The sequence below is a fragment of the Podarcis muralis genome, chromosome 7 (genome assembly GCF_964188315.1).
Source record: "Podarcis muralis chromosome 7, rPodMur119.hap1.1, whole genome shotgun sequence".
Taxonomy (NCBI): Eukaryota; Metazoa; Chordata; class Lepidosauria; order Squamata; family Lacertidae; genus Podarcis; species Podarcis muralis.
Genome location: NC_135661.1, coordinates 85,632,701 through 85,658,870, shown reverse-complemented (window position 1 = coordinate 85,658,870; position 26,170 = coordinate 85,632,701). Strand labels below are relative to the sequence as shown.

The window sequence follows — 26,170 nt, the reverse complement described above, 5'->3', positions numbered from 1 at the left end:
TTTAGCATGCAGGGGGGAAACACCCCCTCTGCAAAATTCACTTTGCCTCTTCTGTAGCCCAACCCCTTGTTTTTGTTTGTTTGTTTGTTTGTTTGTTTGAGGTGCCACCAGCATGCAGAAACCCGTGTTTTTCTTTATTCAGATCCCCTCACCACTTTTGCTGCAAAGCCCAGCCCAGTCCCAGAGGTGCACAAAGCAACTGCCCAGGGTGCCGAAATCTGAATGCCTTGGGGTCAGGGCTGCCGCCTGCCCCCTTTGCAGAAGATGCACAGAGCTGGCTTATCCGCTCATGGGAGGAGCCGAGAGCCCCGCAGTGAGGAGCCTCAGTCAATATAATCTTTTGATCTCTCCGCCAGCGACCCAGGAGGACACTTGCGAGGGGGAGAGGAAGCCAAGGGGTGACAGCTGTTGAAAACAAGAGTGAGAATTGGAAGGGCTGTGGTCGGCTTTTGATTGTCTAATGTGCTGCTATGATTGTGCTGTGCCTACTGAGCTAAAACGCAAACTGGGGGGGAAGGGAGGCAAACATCTCAAATTGCCAAGGACCAAACCCACCCACCACAACACATATTAGGGAGAATACAATAAAACGCCTAAGAGTTAAACTACAGGTTCACAAAGTGGGTGGTATTGCCCCCCCCGGGGGGGCGCTAAGAGGCAAGAGGGCAGCAGGAGGGCAATAGAGATGTAAAAAGGACTATCTGGTATTGCTGCACAACGTTCTTTAATTTTGTTGGATCAATTAAACTGAATGCTTCTAATTGGGTTCCGAATAAATGTGCAATTAACTGTTACTGTTTCGAATTTTATTGCGTTATTAAATCCCTTAGTGAGTTGTGAGGACTTTCAGCCTCAGCTTTCCTTTTAAAACAGACATTTAAGTTTCTAGTCCTTAAGGCAATGCCTGGGTAACGTATCAGAAGCTGTATTTGAGAGAGGGGCGGGGAGAGCAGGTGAGCAGGGAGTATCGGGTTGTGTACATACGCTCCCAGTACATTTCCGAGCACAATTCAAAGTGTCGGTGTTGACCTTTAAAGCCTTAAACGGCCTCAAAGGCCCAGTATACCTGAAGGAGCGTCTCCACCTCCATCGTTCAGCCCGGAAACTGAGGTCCAGGGAAAAGGGCCTTCTGGCGGTTCCCTCATTGAAAGAAGCAAAGCTACAGGGAACCAGGCAGAGGGCCTTCTCGGTAGTGGCACTCGCCCTGCGGAACGCCCTCCCATCAGATGTCAAGGAAATAAACAACTAACTGACATTTAGAAGACATCTGAAGGCAGCAATGTTCAGGGAAGTTTTTCATGTGTCACATTTTAATGTATTTTTAATCTTTGTTGGAAGCCGCCCAGAGTGGCTGTGGAAACCCAGGCAGATGGGCGGGGTACAAATAAATTATTATTATTATTATTATTATTATTATTATTATTATTATTATTATTATTATACATAGGTAAAGGTAAAGGGACCCCTGACCATTAGGTTGTGATGCTCATCTTTCTTGGCCGAGGGAGCCGGCGTACAGCTTCCGGGTCATGTGGCCAGCATGACTAAGCCGCTTCTGGTGAACCAGAGCAGCGCACGGAAACATTGTTTACCTTCCTGCCAGAGCAGTACCAATTTATCTACTTACACTTGATGTGCTTTCAAACTGCCAGGTTGGCAGGAGCAGGGACCGAGCAACGGGAGCTCACCCCGATGTGGGGATTCGAACCGCCGACCTTCTGACCGACAAGTCCTAGGCACAGTGAAAGTGCATTCCCACCCACCCCAAAAAGCAAAAGGAATCTGTGTTTTACCCCCTCCCACAACTCCAATTCCCAGTGCCCTTAACAGACAATTCCCAATATTATTGTGTGTTTGGGTGCTTTATGTGTGTGGTTTGCGCACAGCCATAGCGTCTTGCCCCTTCTCGTGAGTAACGGAAGCAGACTCAAGGATGCAAAGCAATATAAGCGGAATCGGGGGGGGTGTGCATGGAAGGGTGCCCATTCTTCCTTAGAGACAGGTGCCGTTTCAAACGGTACAGAGAGTGAATTGACCACACTCAGTTTCACTTCTGCAGTTCAGGACGGAGGCGGCTTGGTATCACGTCTTACTCCCTGCCTGCCCCATCTCCCCTCGCAAGGAGGGCATGCATGCAAGAATACAGAACTGGGAGGGCAGTGGGTGGCGGGGGCAGTACTTAACCTAACAGGGTCACTGTTTTTGTCCTGGCAGTATTGTCAAGAGATCCACAGGGTCAAAAGAGACAGGGTGTGGGAGATCTGTGATGGGACCTCTCTGCCACCCCTCAGCTACCTCCCGCAGCTGCTTTCGAATGCAAATCTTTGGTGATCTGCTCAGAAAATGGGAAGCTGCCTTGTGCGAATTCAGTCTTCCGCACTGACTTGCAATGGCTGTCAAGAGCAGGGGTTTAAAAGTTTGCATTTCAAGGGAGGATCTATTCCTTATTCATACTTTCAGAATCAGTATGTTTACCGAAATACAACCGTACTCTGAAATTCGCACTTACTTGAATTTTGCAATGTGATTCTCCAGCCAGCCAAAATGCAAATATTGGAGGAAGGTGTACATAAAAATCAACACATCCGTGAAGATAACACCCAAGCAAAATGCATTATATGAGGGGAAAGTGCTTGCAAAAACGTGTGAATACAAAACTGCATACATAGGAGCTGTTTGCACCAAACGCTGATGAATTTTCATGAGGATTAAAATAATAATTTGCCAATTGTGACGGGAATCTAGAGAAATGAATTTAAGAAAATGGGAAACAAAGAAAGACTAAATGGACAAATCCTCCCATCCCTACTTCAGGGGTTAAAGACACAGATATTTCCCAGCCCTGCCTAGAGAGGCTAGGTCTGAACCTGGGTCCTTCTGCTTTGTCACTAGGTGTGCTGGTCCCGTGAATTAACCAAGAGGCGAGGTCTGAGTCCAGTCTGAGGTCAAAGGTGCAGTATGGAGGCAGTCGGTAAAAGCTGAAGCTGGGAGCAGGGCAGGGAGTCGGGTGAGGTCAGGAGCTCCGGCAGGAAAGCAGGACAGGGTTCAGGCAGGAACTGGCAACCTACAATGTTGCTCCCGCAACTTGGGACTGGGACTGGCTGGCTTTTATCTGCCCCGAGGCATAGGGCAGCCCCGATCCTCAGGTGACTCGCCTCTCCTGGCCTGGAGGTGAGCACTCCTCCTGCAGGAAATTAGTTCCCTCCGCCTCTCTGCCCTGAGCCTCTGCAGCTCAGGAGAGGCTGGAGGGTTACCGGACCCAGAGGCAACCTCAGCTTCCTCTGATGGGGCTGAGAGTGGAGCACCTGCAGGCAATGGGTCCTCCATCACCTCAGGAGCCAGAGCAGACTCAGCTGACGCCTGCACCTGAGACTCCAGCACAGGTGAGGACCCTTCAGGCTCAGGCCCCAGCCCCGGCTCAGCTGGTTCTGGAAGCGGGGAATCCTGTGCAGGCTGGGATTCCTCAGGTTCAGCCTCCGAGTCCGAATCCCAGGCCATCACACTAGGTATCAGGAGCAGGTAAGCAAAAACTCACAAGGTGTCAATGAAGTTAATACTTTATCCAAAGAAACAAACAGCTCAGGCCTAGTGAGCACAGCAACTCTTCCCACAAGATCTTGCCCTGATGAGGCAGTTATGGGAAATGAAGGCCCCACCTTCCCACAGTTCACTAAGCCTCCTCCTCCCCTTGTTCCTTCCCAAGCAATTTGAGGTTCCTTTGTCTTGCCAGCCTTTGCTCTACCCTCTTCATGCCTCTTCTGGTCCTGAGAGACCAGGGAACTGACTGCAGAAGGAGGGGGAGACTCCTGGCTTCCTAACCAGCCTGCCTCATCTCTGCTTCTGGGGCCCCCTCCTCTCCAGCCTCCTCTCCTGCCTCTTATTCTGGACTGCTCTCTGCCACAGACTCTCCTGGCTCCCTAAATCCTGTTGCCTCTTTCGCTTCCAACACCTCCTCCTCCCAGTCTTCTCCCTCCTTGTTGCCCCAACACCAATCCCCTGGCCCTGAGCCTTCTTCCCTTGGGGGCTTCCCAGCTGGTACCACTCCTCTGCCTCCAGCCAGTCCATGACACCAGGGATGAGGGAGTCTGTCAGTTTCAATTTCTTTCCGTGTCTCATTTTTTCCAACCTTAAATTCAGTTCTCCATATTTCCACATCAGTTTGCAATTTTCCTTGCAAGTCTTTGTGAAAATTCAACAGCATTTTAGTGCAAATTTCTCCTAGTATGCACATGCTTCTTTGCAAAGTGGTTTCCCCTAATATATTGAATTTTTATATGTTATTTCCAGCAGCAAATGCATTTTGTGCACATTTTACCCTATGTGTTCTTGTACACATCTCTGGTTGGAGAGCTGCCCTGCAAATTTCAGAAAAGCGCAAATTTTGAAGGGTGGCTGTGTTACTATTCGCCTATTCCCCCCCCCAGAAAGTATAAAATAGAATAGCCATATAAAAGTGCAGCAATTGAGAGGACATAATTTAAACTAGCTGTAGAACAACCTATAGCAAGGTAGGGGGGACCTGTGGCCCTTCTGGTGTTGTTGGACTACAACTCCCTGTCAGGAGCTCGTCCTACACTCGAGTAGGACCCTGGCAGAGACACATGCCCGACTGGCATGTTCCCTCCCCCCTGGTCGATTGTTCAGGAGCTTCAAAAGCTTTCTTCAGCCTGAACATCACAGCGACCGATACCAATAGACCAGTGTTTCCCAACCTTGTGCCTCCAGCTGTTTTTGAACTACAACTCCCATCATCCCTGACTAGCAAGACCAGTGGCAAGGGATGATGGGAATTGTAGTCCAAAAACAGCTGGAGGCACAAGGTTGGGAAACACTGCAATAGACATTGGCACACTTAGGGATCCGCAGAATCTTTGCAGCCTGCATAACAGACCTCAGCAACTCAGCATTTTGGCTAATCTACTTTATTTACATATAAACACATACGGAGCACTGCAACACGGCTCCCTCTCCCTCTAGCATCAGACAGCAAAAAGAGAAAAAAACAAAGGACAATACAGTGGTACCTCAGGTTAAGTACTTAATTCGTTCCGGAGGTCCGTACTTAACCTGAAACTGTTCTTAACCTGAGGCACCACTTTAGCTAATGGGGCCTCCTGCTCCCGCCGTGCTGCCGGAGCACAATTTGTGTTCCCATCCTGAAGCAAAGTTCTTAACCTGAAGCATTATTTCTGGGTTAGTGGAGTCTGTAACCTGAAGCGTATGTAACCTGAAGCGTATGTAACCTGAGGTACCACTGTAGTCCCACTTTACGGAACACAGTAACACAAACATCCTGTCTCCATCACTTCCCACTCTGTGGAGTCAAAACATACACTGTCATGTGAAAGACAACAATCCCATGACTGCAATCATGGAGCAGGAATTCTAACACTCCCATCATCCCTGCCCATTGGCCATGCTGTTTGAAGCTGATGGGAGTTGGAGTCCAACAATGTAGAGAGAGACACAGGTCCACCCTCTCTGGCCTAGAGGAAATGCTTGTTTTCCCCTGCTCTTGAGGGTAAGAGCCGTTCAGCAGTGGAACAGACTGCCACGAGAGGTGATGGTCTCTCCTTCCTTGGACGTTTTTAAGCAGAGGTTGGACGGCCATCTGTCATGGATGCCTTCGCTGAGATTCCTGCATTGGACTAGATTCCTGGGTTGGACTAGAGGACCCCGGAGCCCCTTTCAACGCTAAGATTCTATGATTCTATGAAATATCTGCTCTCACATCCATAACAATATTTTTGGTTAATATGTTGTTAATATGGGGGCAGGTAGGAAGGCTCCATGATCACTGCAGATGGTGACAGCAGCCACAAAATTAAAAGACGCCTGCTTCTTGGGAGAAAAGCAATGACAAACCTAGACAGCATCTTAAAAAGCAGAGACATCACCTTGCCAACAAAGGTCCGTATAGTAAAAGCTATGGTTTTCCCAGTAGTGATGTGTGGAAGTGAGAGCTGGACCATAAAGAAGGCTGATCACCGAAGAATGGATGCTTTTGAATTATGGTGCTGGAGGAGACTCTTGAGAGTCCCATGGACTCCAAGAAGATCAAACCGATCCATTCTTAAGGAAATCAGCCCTGAGTGCCCACTGGAAGGACAGATCGTGAAGCTGAGGCTCCAATACTTTGGCCACCTCATGAGAAGAGAAGACTCCCTGGAAAAGACCCTGACGTTGGGAAAGATGGAGGGCACAAGGAGAAGGGGACGACAGAGGATGAGATGGTGGGATAGTGTTCTTGAAGCTACAAACATGGGTTTGACCAAACTGCGGGAGGCGGTGGAAGACAGGAGTGCCTGGCTGCTCTGGTCCAGGGGGTCACGAAGAGTCGGACATGACTAAATGACTAAATAACAACAACAACAGAAAGGCCTAAGCGCCCAATTCCTGCTGGGGCAGGGAATCAGTGTTACCTTGGTAGACATCTTGAAGAGAGCCTCCCCCACAGAACTCCATGCAGATCCACAACTTGTTGAACCTAGTGAGAAAGCAGAGATGGAAAGGTTCGTCACTGAGTAGTAGAAGAAGAAGAGTTTGGATTTGATATCCCGCTTTATCGCTACCCGAAGGAGTCTCAAAGCGGCTAACATTCTCCTTTCCCTTCCTCCCCCACAACAAACACTCTGTGAAGTGAGTGGGGCTGAGAGACTTCAAAGAAGTGTGACTCACCCGAGGTCACCCAGCAGCTGCATGTGGAGGAGCGGAGATGTGAACCTGGTTCCCCAGATTACGAGTCTATCGCTCTTAACCACTACACCACACTGGCTGTGTGTGAAATGAGGTACAAAGGGGAGGACTGGGATGGGGATCAGGGCCATCTCAATAGCACCTCAGCAATCTTGAAGCTGTCTCTCCCCCCCCCCCCAGCTTTCACCCACCTGGTACCACAATAAGAACATGAGAAAAACTCTGCTGGATCAGGGTAAAGAACTATCTACCCCATCTTCCTGATATCCCAGTGGCCAACTAGATGACTCTATGGGATGTCCACAAGGTAAAAGGAAAATAGGTAAATGACCCCTGGACGGTTACATCCAGTCAAAGGCAACCATGGGGTTGCGGTGCTCATCTCGCTTTCAGGCCAAGGGAGCTGGCGTTCGTCCGCAGACAGCTTTCCGGGTCATGTGGCCAGCAGGACTAAACCACTTCTGGCACAACGGGACACCATGACGGAAACCAGAGCGCACAGAAACGCTGCTTACTTTCCCGCCGCAGCGGTCCCTATTTATCTACTTGCGCTGGTGTGCTTTCGAACTGCTAGGTTGGCAGGAGCTGGGACAGAGCAACGGGAGCTCACCCCATTGCGAGGATTCGAACCGGCAACCTTCAGATCGGCAAGCCCAAGAGGCTCAGTGGTTTAGACCACAGCGCCACCCACGTCCCTTGTCCACAGGTAGGACCTGAGGGCAGCAGAACACTCCCCACTTGTGACTGCTGGTTAAAGGTTTTCAGAGGTGGGCCACTCCTGATCCTGGTGGCAGTGCAGGTAAAGGACCCCTGGACTGTTAAGTCCAGTCACAGGCAATATGGGATGGCGGCGCTATCAGGGCCAGTAGCCATTGACAGTCCCCTTCTCCAAGAAGGTTACTCTTAGAGGAATGAAATGACATTGCCTGGGCCTGGCAGGGGCTCATGGTGGACCTTTCCCAACCATAAGGGCAGGGGGTTTTCTCACCGAATGTAGCTCCCATAATAGGCTACGATGTTGTGATGGCTGCAGGTCTTCACCATCAGAATCTCTTGCTGGATAGTGGCACAGTCATCATCTGGAAAGAAGGGCATTTAAAATGTTTAGTAAATTCATGAGGTGCTTTTAGGGCCAAACTAGCCTCTGTAAAATAATAATAATAATAATAATAATAATAATAATAATAATAATAATAATAATAATAATACATTTTATTTATACCCCACCCTCCCCAGCCAGAGCCGGGCTCAGGATGGCTAACACCAATAAAATACAGTAAAAACATAATAGGGGAGGAAAAAAACAATTTAAAATACAGGTTAAAATGCAATTTAAAATGCAGCCTCGTTTTACAAGTAGCCTATAGATCAAAACCATAAGGGGAGGGAAACATAAGGGTCAGACTGAGTCCTCACCAAAGGCCAGGCAGAACAGCTCTGTCTTGCAGGCCCTGCAGAAAGATCTCAAGTCCCGCAGGGCCCTGGTCTCTTGTGACAGAGCGTTCCACCAAGTCGGGGCCAGTACTGAAAAGGCCCTGGCCCTAATTGAGACCAATCTAACCGACTTGGGACCTCCAAGGTGTTGTCATTGGTGGACCTTAAGGTCCTCCGCGGGGCATACCAGGAGAGGCGGTCCTAGGCCGCATAAGTAACCTACAGCTGCAAAAATAAAATAAAATTTAAAATTGGAGGGGTTTTTTTTGCCTTTTTATTTATTTTCTCCTTCAATAGTCTTTATTGAAAGAGGCGTGATGGAGAACAGCAACCACTGGGAAAAGATAGACATAACATTTTACAAGGACACCACAGAGAGAATAATTGCCACACGCAGGAAGAACAAGGATACAATTTGAGTGCCTTACTTGTAGTTCTATACATCACTTGACGTGTCGACACGAATAGAAGTTACTCATATTGCCGTTGTTGTATAAGGTATTATTATTGTGACCGGAATGTAAATTAAATGAATAAGATTTTGGAACGCAGAAATAAAGAAAATAATAAAGCCAGCGATTCTAACACGCGGGGGCCCACCTAAATTATATAATTCTGTATTTGAAAGATGGGTATTATAAATTGGTATTGTTATAACGAGGCTATCATTGGTTTGTAATTGAAAATTAATAAAAATTATTATTAAGAAAGTTGTCTTTATTATTGTTTTTCAGCTTGTCAAAAGGAATTGCCCTTAACAAAACTCCCCTGAACTTATTTTCCAGAGACATCCTGACTTTTCGCATATCATCAATTATCCCCTTACAACAGGAGCGTCATACGATATGCCAACTATTAACTAAAAATGACCTCTTGTTATACAAGAGCTATAATGGCGTAAACCTTTCGGACTGGTCATTTGCTGTACAGCGGACGCTCGGGTTGCGAACGTCATCTGTGCAGGATGCACGTTCGCAGCCTGCAGTGTTCGCAACCCGCAGGGGCGCGGCTACGCATGCGCAGGTTGCGATTCAGTGCTTCTGCACATGCACAACGTGTGATTTAGCGCTTCTGCACATGTGCGACCGCCAAAACCCGGAAGTAACCTGTTCCGGGACTTCCAGGTTTCGGCAGTCCGTAACCCAAAAAAACGCAACCTGAAGCGTCTGTAACCCGAGGTATGACTGTATTGGCCTAAGTCAGTGATGGCCAAACTTGGCCCTCCAGCTGTTTTGGGACTACAATTCCCATCATCCCTGACCACTGGTCCTGTTAGCTAGGGATGATGGGAGTTGTAGTCCCAAAAACATCTGGAGGGCCGAGTTTGGCCATCTCTGGCCTAAGTAATAATGATCCCCTATTCTCCAGCTTTAAATGTCCTTCAGCGTTGTGAACAGGGACAGTGGAACTGACTCCTTCAGAAAGCGGAGGACTTTTCAATCAGACATTGGGGGGCTGTCTGCCAGGGGTTCTTTAGCTGCGATTCCTGCATTAAAGCGGGTTGGACTAGATGAGCCTTGGGGTGCCCTTCCAACTTTACAATTATATGATTCTATGAAATGCATGGTGCACACGCAGCTTAATTGAATGAATGCATGTAACAGGCAGGGCTGTTGTTGTTTTACGGTAAATAGAAGCCACAGCTCTCCACCTCCGCCCCCAAGGAACACGACTGCCGTGGGCGATTGTCACAGCTTGGGGGGGATTTTCGCTGAGTCCGCAACCGAGAGAGAAAAGGTTGCATTCTTCCCCTTCACTTTGTGCTCCTCTCGTGGCTGCTGGGCTTTATTTTTCCGTTTCATCAAAGCCCTGCATGTTGATTTCAGCCACACAATTAACGTCACGGCCAGGGCCGGATTTAAGTTTGATGAGGCCCTAAGCGACTGAAGGTAATGGGGCCCTTTATATGTCCAGCTGTCCTTTGTCAACAACAAATTGTCGCTGTTTTTTTTGTGTTGAATATATGCTTAATAATAATAATCTATTATTAATACTCTGCCCATCTGGCTGGGTTTCCCCAGCCACTCTGGGTGGCTCCCAACAAAATATTAAAATACAGCAGTCTGTTAAACATTAAAAGCTTCCTTAAACAGGGCTGCCTTCAGATGTCTTCTCAATGTCAGGTAGTTATTTTTCTCTTTGACATCTGGTGGGAGGGCGTTCCACAGAGCGGGTGCCACCACTGAGAAGGCCCTCTGCCTGGTTCCCTGTAACTTGGCTTCTTGCAGCGAGGGAACCGTCAGAAGGCCCTCAGCGCTGGACCTCAGTGTCCGGGCAGAACGATGGGGGTGGAGACGCTCCTTCAGGTATACTGGACCGAGGCCATTTAGGGCTTTAAAGGTCAGCACCAACACTTTGAATTGTGCTCGGAAACGTACTGATAATTTATGGACCTCATAGATATCTCAAGCCATTGGCACATGTTGCCCTGCAACCAGTCCATGCAGAATGTAGGCACCCTATATATAGAAAGGAGCAAACCTGTGATATTTTAGGGAGCAGGCTAGCAGGCGGGGCCCATGACTTACATCATAGGAGCCGACACAACACAAAACACTGTTGCTGTATGTAGGGTTTATATATATATATATATATATCTTATATTTTGGAAATGTACAGACACAAGATTTACCCACACTGGAAGAGTGGCAGACGAAGGTGATCGAGTATATGGAATTGGCAGAAATGACTGGCAGAATCCGAGACCAGGGAGAAGAGTTGGTGGAAGAAGACTGGAAGAAATTTAAAGACTATTTGCAGAAATACTGTAAAATTAATGAATGCTAAAATGATGTTGGATTGAAAATATGTGGTATTGGTATTAAGATTAACAAGAATATCCAAATATGGATTGATAATGAATGAAAATATATAGTTATAATAGGTTAAGATATAGAGTAAAGATGGTTGAAAGAGGGTAAGGATTTGCTGAAATGTCTTTGTGAATGGGAATACAAAAAGGGGAGGTGAGAGGAGGTCAAGGAAACAAGTAAATGAGTCCAAAGATATTGAAAAATGGAAATTTTTTCTTTTTCAATTTCTTTTTCAATTGCCTGTTTTTCTTTTTGCATTTTGTATTTTTTTATTCTCTTTTCTATGTGTGTTTTTTCTTAGTTTGTTAACTGTTGTTATAATTTTAGTTTGTTAATTGTTGTTATAATTTTTCCTAGTTTGTAAACCTACGTTTTTTATTTTGTAAAATTTGAATATCTATCTATCTATCTATCTATCTATCTATCTATCTATCTATCTATCTATATTGGAAATGTACATCCAGGGGGGGTTCTTTTAAATTTTTTTGGGGCCCCCAAGAGAGTGGGGCCCTAAGCTATAGCATGTTTAGCTTATATGTAAATCCGGCACTGGCACGGCAGCTGCGACAAAATAAATTCGCTCTTTTGCAGCGTTTCCCCAAGAAATGTGGGTGTGAGCTGCGAACAACAACAAAAAAGTCGGCAACTGGCAGCCTCTAACCTTAATCTGCCCTCTCTTCTGCTGCCACGTGGCTTCCAAATTTCCAAGAAAACCAAACCTCAGCATTGAAGGAGGTGGAAAAGTGCTAGGAAAGCACTTATTTACAGAAGTGATCCAATTTGCCTCACCCTTCTGGAGTGTTCTCTCCCAAGGAAGGATGTTCTTGTTTTTATTTATGTAAAGAAAAATAGAATTAAAAAGAGGAAATTGTTGCAAAGCGTGCATGCCCAGAGGGGTGAGGACACACCAAAAACAAAAACAGAAATAGAAATTTCCATCACGGGAAAAGAAAAGAAAAAGAAAGAATACATAAAGGCGGACATGAAACTTGCAACTTCTTATTCCAAAATATGTTGTTCTTTCTATCCACTGAGCCTTTAATCCACTGAGCTTCTCATTTTTTAAAAAAGCTGTTTCCATCTTTTATAGGTGTTACACAACAAGAAAGGCAGATAAGCGTCCCCTAACAAGAACAAGAGGCTATTCAAAATAAATGCATATCCCACCCTAAATATATGTTACATAAAAGTAACATGGTTCGTCTTGACATGGGGAAATTAACAAGAATTTTCTCTCAAGGAGGGTTAGGATTACAGCGAGGGACGAAAGGGTTTAGCTTCTCCCCACAATTATTATTATATAATAATATTAAGAATTAATGCAACATGTTTAGCACAATGAAGGCTCCTTGGTCAGCCATTTTGCAGAATACAGCCTGCTTGCTTCTCCTCAAGTAACAGGACTAGAGACTTTTTAAATCATTTTTATAAATTAAAAAAAAGGAAGCGGAACATTCCAGAAAGGAGATTTGAATCTCCCCTGAGGGAGCCGGCCAGGCTTCTCAACAAAATCTCCTCAGGAAGGCTCACCTGGGCATTCTTGGGCCAACCTGATGGAGTTGGACCCAAAAGCTTCATACGAACCGGAGTTCATCAAATTTTGTGTTTTCCCCCTTCCCTTGTTGCAGGAATTTATGTATAGCTTGGGGAGGGGGTTGCCCCTCCAGCAGATATCATGCCCATGCAGCCCACTACCAAAATCAGCACAATCGCTTTTGTGACTTTTGTGATTTGTCCCCACAAAACACTTCATCGCAGTTTCTTCCTGCCTATTCCAAGGGCCTTTGCTGCACGATACCAAATGTAAGAATTCACTGATAAATGCATCTATGCACTGGCTCACTGGTGTGATAGGAATTTTATGGTCTTAGATATATGGTAATATTCATAAGTGTCCCAACCAAGCACGTACATAGGTCAGCACAGGAAGGCCAACCTGGAACCATTTTGATTCCTAAACTGAGCAAATGTTTTCTCCGCAAGGTCAAAGTCGGAAACCTCCCCATTGTCTCTTTCCTCACAAATCCTGTCTTAAGGGCACATTTAAGATATGAATAAGGTGTAAGCCTGTGCCCTGGCCCAGGAACTAAGTATTTATCATCACAAAAGACTGGCCAGGCTCCCCAGGCAATCCAATCAAGTAACCTGCCAGACAAGAGATAAACAACAACAGGAGAAAAACAATATTCAAATTTCTGTTTTAGACCGCCTTTTCTGTGATGTAGGGGTGATGTATCTGAGGGGTGGTCTTAGGTTACACCCCTTCTGTGATGTATGTATGAAGTTTCTGGGGGTGGTCTTGATCTACAGGCTGGCAATTTCAAAAGTCTTTATAAGGCCTTGCACGCCATTTTTCTGGGTCCTCCTCCTTTCCTGCGGGTGAAGGGAGCACCCTGTTGCAACAGATCAATAAAGATCAAGCTTACGAGCTGCTTTGCTTCTCAATATTCTCTGGTTGGCCTCTGTTATTCTCTCCTACCAATAGGGAACCTGTGTAAGGAGTCTATATGGGCTCTTGGATACCCCATAAGGGAAAAGGGCAATTTTTGTTTACAACACTGGGAAAACTTCAGAAATTCATATAGACATGTGAGCTCAGCTGCTCAGCAGCCCCTCTGTCTTGAGTGATAATCCCTGGCATCCTGATACCTGAGTGCCAGACAGGTAGCCATTCCAGAAATAACAAACCCAGATGAAGACAAAAGGGTGTGATTAACTTGGCTGGGAAACAGGGAAATGTAAATATCGTTTTTGTTACACTTGATGGGTGTTTGGTGGAGGGCAAGGTCCAGGATGCTCAGATTACAGCCACCAGACCTCCCCTTTCATGATGTAACCGTGATGTAGTTTTGGGGGGGTGTAACATGGGAATTAGCAGCTAATAAAAGTTGGCGCTGTGGGTAAAAGCCTTAGCGCCTAGGGCTTGCCGATCAAAAGGTCAGCGGTTCGAATCCCCGCGGCGGGGTGCGCTCCCGTTGCTCGGTCCCAGCGCCTGCCAACCTAGCAGTTCGAAAGCACCCCTAAAGTGCAAGTAGATAAATAGGGACCGCTCTGGCGGGAAGGTAAATGGCGTTCCGTGTGCTGCGCTGGCTCGCCAGATGCAGCATCGTCACGCTGGCCAAGTGACCCGGAAGTGTCTCCGGACAGCGCCGGCTCATGGCCTCTTGAGTGAGATGGGCGCACAACCCTAGAGTCTGTCAAGACTGGCCCGTACGGGCAGGGGTACCTTTACCTTTTTAAAGGTTTGGGGGCTCTTTTTTGGGGGGCTTCCATCTTGTTCCACCTGGTGGCAGGTGGGAGTCCTGTCGCGACAGTCTTCAATCAAGACCAAGCCTACTGGCTGCTGTTTTGCTCTGGTATTCCTGGCTGGTGTCCATGTTTTTTTCCAAGGGAGCCCTCAGATTTCTCCGTTAACACCCTTGATAATTAAAAATATTTGGTTTCTGAGCATATGTACACAGTGAATGAAAGAGCACTCATGCTTCTGCAATGAGCTGGTCAGACTATGTTTTTTCCCCCAAGCCAAATTTATTTTAGAGACTGACTTCCACCCGTCAAATGGTGTCTCAAACCACACTATACATTTAAAGCATCTTCAAAAAACTTAATGTTGGATGTTTTATTGTGTTTTTAATATTCTGTGGGGAGCCGCCCAGAGTGGTGGGGCAACCCAGTCAGATGGGCAACATATTATTATTATTATTATTATTATTATTATTAGCTCCCGACTTCTCCCACAGAGTCCTGGGAACTGCAGTTTCTTAAGGGTGCTGGGAATTCTAGCTCTGTGCGGGGGCACAACTACAGTTCCCAGGATTATTTGTAGGGGAAGAATGTGCTTCAAACGTTGAATGTGCTTTAAATAGCCGGTCTTCAGCTGCGGGGTTGCCATGTAAATAAATAGTAATTATTGTGATGGGTCGTTCCCCGCTAGTGGGCCTGATCCACGGTCAGTCGCAGCCGGAGCACAACCTCCGTGCAAAATATATGACAAAAAATTGTACACAGCTGAAAACGCTGGCTGCGTTAAGGTAATTCAACAGTGTAACCTATTTAAAAGGAATGTAAAATGGGGGGGGGGGTTGATTCAGGTGGATATATAAGAATATGGAAGAATTATGGGTAAATTAAAAGAACATTGGAGGGGGAAGGAGGGAAATTGTTGAATGTATGGGTGTAATGAAAGATGTTAATGTGGAAATGTAAAATCTGAAAACTTATAATAAATTTTTTTGTGTGTGTGTGTTGTTTTTTTAAAAAAGGCAAAAGATTAAGAAATGGAGCCCCAAAGGCTTGTTTGGGTTAAAAATGCATCTCCTGGGTCTGGAAAAGTTGAATACTGCTTTAAATGCATACAGCGGCTCTTCCCCTTAGTTCTGGCACTCCTCAGCGAGAAAGGATTTCAGGGCTCATTCGGTTTACGATAGAGTGGTGCACTGAAAAGTAGCTGGTCGTTTTCCTCGCTCACCTGCTTCCATCTTTACGATTTTGATAGCAGCCAGTTTCCCCGTTTCCTTGTTCCTTGCCTGAGGAGATACAGAAAGGAGAATGTGTTTAAAAGATGAGCAAAGGCCTAAATGTGGCTGGAGACCAGGGTCTCGGCTATACAGCTGCAAACAAAACGTTTTAAATGTGTTGCAAAGTGCAATACGCGAACGTGGCACCAGATGGCGGAAGTGAGCTATGCCAAATTTGATGTATTTTTCAAAACCTTTTTTTAAAAAAGCATTTTCACAGTGCTTTTTTATATGAGAGCTCCAATTGGAGAACAGCCTTTACCAAAGGTGTCACGGGTTTTGACGACGCTTGAACTGAGGGCGAAAGGGAGAAACGCGCTAAGAGGAAGGCACGCTTGGCAAATCCAAACTGTGATCAGCTCCCATCCAGAAACCTATGTCCCCACTGTGGAATGATGTGTGGATCCAGAATTGGCCTCCACAGTCACTTACAGACTCACTGTTGAAACCGTGTTTATGGAAGACAATCTTACTTGGATACAAGGGATTTCCAAAGAAGAAGAAGAAAGATTTCCTCATTTTGAAGAATGAAGGATTGGTTTTCTATAGAGTGTGTGCACTTAAAATTCGCGTGACAGCAGCAAACACACAAGCCAGGCTTTTTCCTGTGACTTCTCTTTGGGGGACTGGCAGTTTGCAAAAAGAATGGCACAAAATTATCAATGACAAGTACAAAACGGCTATTTTAAGGTTTAAAAAACCGATTAAAATGAACAATACACTGAAACCACATATCAAAACGCTACATACCTGTGTGGGCCTACCTAAACAAAATATTTTTTAGCAGGAGCCGATAAGGGTGTAATGAAGACATCTGCCTGATGTCAATATGCAGGGAGTTATTATTATTAAAATCAGTTTTGAGCCTTCCTAGATATTTTAGTGGCCCTATTATCTCCTGTATTTGTTATAGTGTCTGCTGAATTTTATTGTGGGGTTTTTTATTTCACGCCATTCTGATCTACATCTGAGGAAGATATAAATGGTTTTCTTAAAAAAAGAAAGATAAAAATAATGTGTTGTGAAATTATCAGGACAACAAGCTTGTTACTGGGTATAGCTGCTCACCACACCACTGATTTGTATCATGTCAGGAGGGGAAATGGCTGCCAGTCCCAGGAACCTATAGCCTATAGCCTCTCCAACAAGCAAATAGTAAGAACTGTATTTTTTGGGCAGACCCCAGCAGCGTTGATTACAAGTTTCCTCCTTGAAAAGTTCCAGCCGCTTTTATTGCTTCCTGTTCAGCGTGGCTGGAGGGTGAATTGTCCCTTGATTGCCTCCTCAATTAGTCAGGTTCTATTGACATTGATTGACATGCTGTTTTCCTTTCCTTTCCTTCCTCCTCTTCTGCTCCCAAAATTGTTGCCACAAATCAGGTCTGGAAAACCACAGGAAGGGTGGCCAGGTGGGCAAATTTGAAATACGATGGTTCGGCAATGATATCATCCAGATGCACATCAGTATGTAGATGACACCCAGCTCTACCTCTCTTTTAAATCAGAACCAGTGAAGGCAGTGAAGGTCCTGTGTGAGTGCCTGGAGGCGGTTAGAGGATGGATGGCGGCTGACAGATTGAGGTTGAATCCTGACAAGACAGAAGGACTGTTCTTAGGGGACAGGGGGCGGGTGGGTGTGGAGGACTCCCTGGTCCTGAATGGGGTAACCGTGCCCCTGAAGGACCAGGTGTACAGCCTGGGAGTCATTTTGGACTCACAGCTGTCCATAGAGGCGCAGGTCAATTCTGTGTCTGGGGCAGCTGTCTCCCAGCTCCATCTGGTACGCAGGCTGAGACCCTCCCTGCCCACAGTCTTGCCAAAGTGGTGCATGCTTTTACCTCCCGCTTGGACTACAGCAATGCGCTCTACGTGGGGCTACCTTTGAAGGTGACCCGGAAACTGCAATTAATCCAGAATGCGGCAGCTAGACTGGTGACTGGGAGTGGCCGCCGGGACCACATAACACCGGTCCTGAGAGATCTGCATTGGCTCCCAGGACGTTTCCGAGCACAATTCAAAGTGTTGGTGCTGACCTTTAAAGCCCTAAACGGCCTCAAAGGCCCAATATACCTGAAGGAGTGTCTCCACCCCCATCGTTCTGCCCGGACACTGACGTCCAGCGCCGAGCGCCTTCTGGCGATTCCCTCACTGCGAGAAGTGAGGTTACAGGGAACCAGGCAGAGGGCCTACTTGGAAGTGGTGCCCGCCCTGTGGAACGCCCTCCCATCAGATGTCAAGGAAATAAGCAGCTATCCTATTTTTAAAGGCATCTGAAGGCAGCCCTGTTTAGGGAAGTTTTTAATATTAAATGCTGTATTGTTTTTAATATTTTAATATTAAATGCTGTATCGATTGGGAGCCGCCCAGAGTGGCTGGGGACCCCTGACCATAAGGTCCAGTCGTGACCGACTATGGGGTTGCAGCACTCATCTCACTTTATTGGCCGAGGGAGCCGGCGTACAGCTTCCGGGTCATGTGGCCAGCATGACTAAGCCGCTTCTGGCGAACCAGAGCAGCGCAGAGCAACGCCGTTTACCTTCCCGCCGGAGTGGTACCTATTTATCTACTTGCACTTTGACGTGCTTTGAACTGCTAGGTTGGCAGGAGCAGGGACCGAGCAACGGGAGCTCAGTCCGTCACGGGGATTTGAACTGCCGACCTTCTGATCGGCAAGCCCTAGGCTCTGTGGTTTAGACCACAGCGCCACCTGCGTCCCTTCATATAGCACATATTCAACACAAAGAAAGGACAGCTGGACATATAAAGGGCCCCACAGCGCCACCCGCGTCCCTGATGGGCGGGGTATAAAGAATAAATTATTATTATTATTAAGCAAACAAAGCATAGCAATTACAGACAAAGGAACAACTACAGCAGCCTCCAGGGTATAGGCGCCAACTCGGGGAGCGGGGCCTGGGTGCTGAGGCACCCACAAAATTCTGACTGTGGGTGCCTGACCGGTTGACCTAACGTAGCGTGTGCATGACATCACATGGTGTGCCGAAGCCCAAGAGGATCCGTCGCACCTTCCAAAACACCCATCGGGTTTTTCGCAGGGCCCGCCAGGACTCGTCGCAGTTGCAGGAGGCTCCAACAGGGCGCGACAAAGGCACGCGCATGGGAAAGATGCATGCATGCCACCTCAAGTGCAATGTAAACGCAGTTATAAACAGGCGGGAGATTTGATTGTGGATTCCTGTGGCCTCACCTTGCTTGGCTCCTGCATCCCACAGCTCAAAGCGGGAGACTGGTTAGAGAGGAAGGAGAATGCAAGCTGAAATATTTTGGCAGAGGATGCAGCTGCAGTGCTCGGCTCCTTTGATAGCATCAAGCAGGATGTGAGCCCTTACGCGAAGTGGGTGGGTGGGCTTGCAACACAGGCTGCCCTTCCTCCAAGAGGCTTGGGGAGAGAAACTGTCAAACCAGAGGAGAAAGGGGTGTTTCCATGCCTTGAAACAACCAAGGCATGATGTAGGGAAACTTAAAGCTGTGTACAGTGGTACCTCGGGTTACAGACGCTTCAGGTTACAGACTCCGCTAACCCAGAAATAGTACCTCTGGTTAAGAACTTTGCTTCAGAATGAGAACAGAAATCGCATGGTGTGGCACGGCAGCAGCGGGAGGCCCCATTAGCTAAAGTGGTGCTTCAGGTTAAGAACAGTTTCAGGTTAAGAACGGACCTCCGGAACGTATTAAGTTCTTAACCCAAGGTACCACTGTACAAAAATGCTTTGTGCACCTGCATCTAATCTTGCCCCTTTCTAAAACTTATGTACAGTGGTACCTCAGGTTACAGATGCTTCAGGTTACAGACGCTTCAGGTTACAGACTCCGCTAACCCAGAAATAGTACCTCACGTTAAGAACTTTGCTTCAGGATGAGAACAGAAATTGTGCTCCTGCAGCGGTGCGGCAGCAGGAGGCCCCATTAGCTAAAGTGGTGCTTCAGGTTAGGAACAGTTTCAGGTTAAGAACAGACCTCTGGAATGAATTAAGTCCTTAACCCGAGGTACCACTGTACACATGTGCCAGATTCACCCATTACCCTCCTCAAAGAAACTTGGGAACTGCAGTAAGTAACTGTAATAAACACATAAGAATTAGTTGGGTAAGGGTGCTGGGATCTGTAGCTTGTGAGGGGGTAAACTACAATTCCTTTTTTGAGGTGGGGTTTAAAGGTCTAGTATGTACATGGCAGCCATTCTTACTCACAAATTAATTAACAACAATATTGTTTGGGACGAAAGTAAGTACAAAGTGATTTCTGTCCATTTCATTTACCCCCCAGTTTCTAATTTTTTTCCTGATCTTACATTCATCTCATTCTGCATCAGTTTCCAAATTTTAATCAAGAGCCAAATTTTAATCATGAAAAATCCATCATCTTTTTAGTGCCAATTTCTCCTAATAAACACTTATATGATGTTAGCCACTCTGAGCCCGGCTCAAGCCGGGGAGGGGAGGGTACGAATAATAATATTTATTACTATTAATATTATTTTTATTATTGCCACCGGTTGTGTCCCGTCCCCCCCCCCCCCCCGCAACACAATGTCTTTTCCTATGTTGTTTTCACTAATGTCTTCAATTCTTGGCACACTTTCCCCTGGTGCGTGCACATTTTTGTAAAATGCAAATTTTGAAGGATAGCCAAGTTTCAGTTTGCATATTGTTTCGGGAACTGAACCAGGAAATGTGATCCGAAACCAATTTCTCCCCTATGCCTGTACAATTTGCAGATGTTGCTGCCATTCTGAGCATTCCCTGGGAACACCTCCCAGGAATAACAGCTTTTGTAGATGCCACAGAAAAGCTATGGGGTTTGTCCACGTACGAACACACCCCAGTCATTCACTCCCCATTATACCGTATTTTTTGCACTATAAGACTCACTTTTTCCCTCCTAAAAAGTAATGGGAAATGTATATGCATCTTATGGAGTGAATGCAGGCTGCGCAGCTATCCCAGAAGCCAGAACAGCAAGAGGGATTGCTGCTTTCACTGCACAGCGATCCCTCTTGCTGTTCTGGCTTCTGGGATTCAGAATATTTTTTTTCTTGATTTCCTCCTCCAAAAACTAGGTGCGTCTTGTGGTCTGGTGCATCTTATAGAGCGAAAAATATGGTAATTCTTCTCAGACCAGTAGTATCAGAAGGCAGGCAAGCTCCTTTTAAGAAGGAGTGGATGGTGGGGCTTAGATGGGGATTGGGCCCAGGCTACCTGGAATATCGTATCTCCCTATACAAACCTGCCCGCATGCTAAGATCCTGGGCTGAGCACCTTCTTTGCCTCCCATCAACACCAAAAGCGTGGTTCGTGGTGACACAAGAGAGAGCCTTTTCTGTGGTGGCTCCCATATTGTGAAATTCCCTCCCAAGAGAGGTTAGATTGGCTCCCTCTTTGTTACCCTTCCCCCAACAGGCTGAGGCCTTCATGCTTAGATAGACCTTTGGAAACTAAGGTGCAGATTGTGCTGATCGCTGGGTCCCTATCAAGGCAAATTGGATTTTAATTGCTGGTACTAAATGTGTTCTGCAGAATCTCAATTAATGTTTTAACTACTTTGTTTCTATTACTCTGGATTTTATGATGTTGTCTTTAAGTGCTCTAAGCCTCCTTGAATCCCAACTTGGGACAAATATATGAATGCAGATAATTTAAAAATAACAACAATAACAACCCACTAAAACCAGATGCGAAGGGGAAACATGTGTCAGGACAGGGCAGGGAAAGTATGTGTTCCAAAGCATTCTCTTCAACAGCAATACTTTGTTCTTCTGCTAACACTGTTCATTTTCACATTTTGTGTCTGTGAACATGATGCTTACAAGGAGATAAGTTGTGAGCTATCTTGAACAGTCTATTACAGTCAAAGCCAAACAAAATTCAATTTCCATTTGCTGGCAATAGAAATAGATAATTATAGAAGCATCCCAGGTGCTTATTCTGCATTGATACTTGTCATGGCAGCTTAAAAGGTCAAGGGACCCCTGACCATTAGGTCCAGTCGTGGCCAACTCTGGGGTTGCAGCGCTCATCTCGCTTTACTGGCCGAGGGAGCCGGTGTACAGCTTCCGGGTCATGTGGCCAGCATGACCAAGCCGCTTCTGGAGAACCAGAGCAGCGCACGGAAACACCGTTTACCTTCCCGCCGGAGCGGTACCTATTTATCTACTTGCACTCTGACGTGCTTTCGAACTGCTAGGTTGGCAGGAGCTGGGACCAAGCAATGGGAGCTCACCCCGTCGCGGGGATTCGAACCTCCGACCTTCTGATCAGCAAGTCCCAGGCTCTGTGGTTTAACCCACAGCGCCACCCGCGTCCCGTCATGGCGGCTTACGGCCCAAGAAATAAATGTACCCATCATGTTTTCCAACCGCTGCAAGGAGCTTCTAATCCTGAGCCTTGAGCTGGAAATGGGGAGCGAAAGGTGAGGAGGAGAGGTCAGGAACTAGAGTCCCCAAGGGCCAAATCTGGCCTTTTGAGACGACCAGATGGTCCTTCATTTGGAGCCTGCCGAATTGCAATGGCCCATCTTACAACATTCAGCTTCACTGAACACCCACGAATTCTAGTGTGACAACAGGAGAGAAAAAACGACAGTGGTACCTTGGGTTACATACGCTTCAGGTCACAGACTCCGCTAACCCAGAAATAGTGCTTCAGGTTAAGAACTTTGCTTCAGGATGAGAACAGAAATCGTGCTCCGGCGGCACGGCAGCAGCAGGAGGCCTCATTAGCTAAAGTGGTGCTTCAGGTTAAGAACAGTTTCAGGTTAAGTATGGACCTCCGGAACGAATTAAGTACTTAACCCGAGGTACCACTGTACCTCTGTCCACTTTTTCCATGCTGCGCCGAATTTTATACATTCCTATCGCATCGCCGCCTCCTTGTCTTTTTTCCCCCTACACTGAAAAGTCCCTAATGCGGCAGCCTTGCCTCATGGGGTAGTGCGACTCATGCAACACGTTGGTGATTAATATGCACAGAACAATAATTATACATACTTTATCAACCTTCTGAGTAAAAACACAAAACATAAACAAAGCCACAGAGACTTGCAAACTACCCAACCTAATATGAACTTATAATGTCTGGTTTCAATAGTTTTTTCAAATGCTTAACTCAGTCTTTTAGATAAGTTCATGAAGATACCAACAAAAGGGAAGTTCGGTGTTATCCACAATACCGAGAGATGCTAGTGGAGTTGTAGTTAGATGTTAATGAATTTGTAGACAATAAAGTTGTATACGACAGGGTGCCAGCGTTTTGCACCTGTTTCGCCCTGGCAGTCCAAGTAATTAAGAGCATAGCTGTCAGCTTTTCCCTTTTCTTGCGAGGAATCCTATTCGGAATAAGGGAATTTCCCTTAAAAAAAGGGAAACGTTGACAGCTATGATCAAGAGGCCGCTCTTTGCCCCCGATGAGGCCCTTTTACTGGGGCCTGCAGGTAGCCCACTCCCCAGATGGTTTTTCGGGCTTCTTCAGTGGTCTAATCTCAAAGTCTTGATACGTATATTGATATTCAATCTTATAGAGAATACTTTTTCTTGGCTTAAGCTTAAGAGACTGATTTGCTTAGCCTCTACCACATTGAACATTTTGCCTGCCCTTTTCTGATTTCACATTGTCAGGGGAGAGGGAGCCTCCATCTCTTACTTAAAGTGGCCATCCCATAAATGTCCCTCGCATTTACCTCTCTTATGTCCATTCTGAAGGAAATCAGCCCTGAGTGCTCACTGGAAGGACAGATCCTGAAGCTGAGGCTCCAAGACTTTGGCCACCTCATGAGAAGAGAAGACTCCCTGGAAAAGACCCTGATGTTGGGAAAGATGGAGGGCGCAAGGAGAAGGGGACGACAGAGGACGAGATGGGTGGACAGTGTTCTCGAAGCTACAAACATGAGCCTGACCAAACTGCAGGAGGCAGTGGAAGACAGGAGTGCCTGGCGTGCTCTGGTCCAGGGGGTCATGAAGAGTCGGACACAACTAAATGACTAAACAACAACGTTCCATGGAGAGAATTACCAAGGCAGACAGAAGGACTGTTGCCACGCGCTTTCTCTCCCAGTCAGGGTTCCTGTGCCTTTAAGTACAACACGGCCGGTGGAAATGCGGCTGGTGCAGCCTTTCCCAACATAGTAGTGAGGCAGAAAGCTGAACCCATGAAGTGCAGCCTGTCTCACGGCTTTAAAAAGCAGGCAGTGCGTTGGGCACAGAGACCAGCATTGTGTGGTGGATGAAGCGCTCAACAGAGCAACAAATTCATGGCAGATGAAGGTGAAGGTGGAACTGGCGGAAATGACCGGCAGAATCCGAGACCAGGGAGAAGAGTCGGTGGAAGAAGATTGGAAGAAATTTAAAGACTATTTACAGAAATACTGCAAAATTAATGAATGTTAGAATGATGTTGGATTGAAGTTAAGTGGTTTTCAGCAGTAATGTTATAAAGATGTGCAAAAATGGATTGTTAACAGGTGATAATCTAAAGTTATAATATATTAAGATTAAAGATTAGGATAAAAACAAAGAGGGAAAGGATTTGCTGAACCAACTAATTGAACTGGATACAAAAAAGGGAGGTGTGAGGAGGTCTGGGGAACAAGCAAATGAAAGATAAGATACGGAAAGATTGAATTGTTTTTAACTGTTTTTACTTTGTATTTTTTCTTTTTCTTTTTTCTTTTTGTAATTTTTTGAAAACTTTAATAAAAATCTTTAAAAAAACAAACAAACAAAAAACGAATTCATACTCAGCTATGACACACACTAGGACAGCAATGGTGCACATACGCATAAGAGGAACGCATAAGAGAAGTGAGCACAGTTGTCGTTCCTTCTAAAGATTAATAGGACTGCGCTAACCTACACCACAATGTTGCTGTGAAGATAAAAGGAGGGAGTGATCAATGTTTCCCCAAGGCTTTTAGGGGAATGGCGGGATGAAAATGTGGCCAACAACCCACTTCTCAGCTTTTCCAATATCATGCAGCTATGAGTTCCACAGGCGAACCCTACTTCATATTTATTTCTTTTGTCCTCAAACCCAGTTCTATTAGTATGCGGCTGTATTGCCGAAGGTGCTTTTTCTATTTCCAACAGCTCCAGGGATTGGCAACGCAGGGTGTTTCAAAGAGTGGCCGAGAGAGATATTACAAAATATACCTGGCAGGGAAAGAAACCAAGAATAAAATAGAGCATTTTAATTGATGCAAAAGGAAGAGGTGGGTTTTCCCTGCCAGAGCTAAGGTTATATTATGAGGAATCCTGTTTTTGCTGGTCAATTAGTGTGAAGAAGAAGGAGGAGGAGGGGGAGTTTGGATTTGACATCCCGCTTTATCCCTACCCGAAGGAGTCTCAAAGCGGCTAACATTCTCCTTTCCCTTCCTGCCCCACAACAAACACTCTGTGAGGTGAGTGGGGCTGAGAGACTTCAAAGAAGTGTGCAGCTGTGGAAGTCGAAACCCCAAACGTGTGATGCCCTCAGCCATTCAGTCTCTCCAGGAAGGAGCAGCGGTTTGGTTGCTTACCTTATAGACTTCTCCATAGGTCCCTCCGCCAACTCTCAGAAGAAGTTCAAAGTCCTCTTGGGGGTTTCTGGTAGAAATGTCTAGGGCAGCTCTTTCCTGGGCATCCATTGTTCAGTGAATACCCACCCCACCCCCTGCCACCCCAAGGCGGAGGTTTGCAAAGTCTGCGACTCTCTCACTGCGCGTGGGCGTCAGAACAGCAATGTGGTCAGGGCACTTTATAAATTTCTCAGAGTTCTGCTTCCTGATTTGATGCACGATTGGTTTGTGCGAGCTCCACCGTGGCCTTTAAAGCCCTGTGGCGGGTAAGCAGAGATCACATCGGTTCCTCTATCGCATGGGTAGGCAAACTAAGGCCCGGGGGCCGGTTCCGGCCCAATCGCCTTCTAAATCCGGCCCGCAGACGGTCCAGGAATCAGCGTGGTTTTACATGAGTAGAACGTGTGCTTTTATTTCAAACGCATCACTGAGTTATTTGTGGGGCCTAGGAATTCATTCATTCCCCCCCCCAATATAGTCCGGCCCCCCACAAGGTCTGAGGGACAGTGGACTGGCCCCCTGCTGAAAAGAATTGCTGACCCCTGCTCTATCTCCTCCTCTTCACTGGCCCTTTTGCAGGATCGGTTTCCCCCGGGGAAGGGGCTGGGGCTGGCGCACCGGCGGGAAACTTCACGCCAGGGGCCACAATGCGGCCCTTGGGACTCTCACTGGTCACATCCTGAACAGGCCTGGCTGCAAATCTTCCTTGAGTGCTTTTGCACACCCACAATGTGTCTAGAACTCTGATAACGCTTCTTGGTGATGAAGGAGAGAGAAGGCTCTGTGAGTGTTTGCAGGAACTGGCCTACTGTACGAAGGGGAAAATGTACATTCATTGCTCCGCCCACTTTTGCCCCTGGCCCCACCCACCACTGACATGTGGCCCTCGGATGGCTACCCAGAAAGGAATGTGTCCCCTGGCCTGCATCCTCTTCTCAGTGCGTCAGTGGAAAACCCGCAAGCAAGACCCGAAGCACTCCAGCACTCCAGCCACTTGAATTCAAAATCATGCTGCCTCCCACCTTTGAGCCTTAATAATAATAGTAATAATAATAATAATAATAATTTATACCCCGCTCACCTGGCTGGGTTTCGCCAGCCACTCTGGGCGGCTCACAACAGAATATTAAAAGCACAATACAGC

At 46.6% G+C, this 26,170-nt stretch overlaps 1 protein-coding gene and 1 long non-coding RNA gene across 2 annotated transcripts in view; one reads left to right on the top strand and one right to left on the bottom strand.

Moving 5' to 3' along the window:
- LOC144328513 (uncharacterized) overlaps window positions 1-794 on the top strand; it is a 34,658-nt gene extending 33,864 nt beyond the window's left edge. The window contains exon 2 of the long non-coding RNA XR_013393779.1: window positions 143-794. This is a non-coding gene — a long non-coding RNA (uncharacterized LOC144328513). The remainder of the gene's footprint in view (window positions 1-142) is intronic.
- The window catches only part of MAP4K1 (mitogen-activated protein kinase kinase kinase kinase 1), a 70,769-nt gene extending 45,294 nt beyond the window's left edge, over window positions 1-25,475 (bottom strand). Inside the window, exons 1-4 of the mRNA XM_077932300.1 lie at window positions 24,988-25,475; window positions 15,412-15,469; window positions 7,685-7,775; window positions 6,423-6,487 (exon numbers count right to left, since the gene is read on the bottom strand). Of these exons, the coding sequence (XP_077788426.1) occupies window positions 6,423-6,487; window positions 7,685-7,775; window positions 15,412-15,469; window positions 24,988-25,095 (322 nt within the window). The 5' untranslated portion in view covers window positions 25,096-25,475. The remainder of the gene's footprint in view (window positions 1-6,422; window positions 6,488-7,684; window positions 7,776-15,411; window positions 15,470-24,987) is intronic.
- Between the last annotated feature and the right edge of the window lie 695 nt (window positions 25,476-26,170).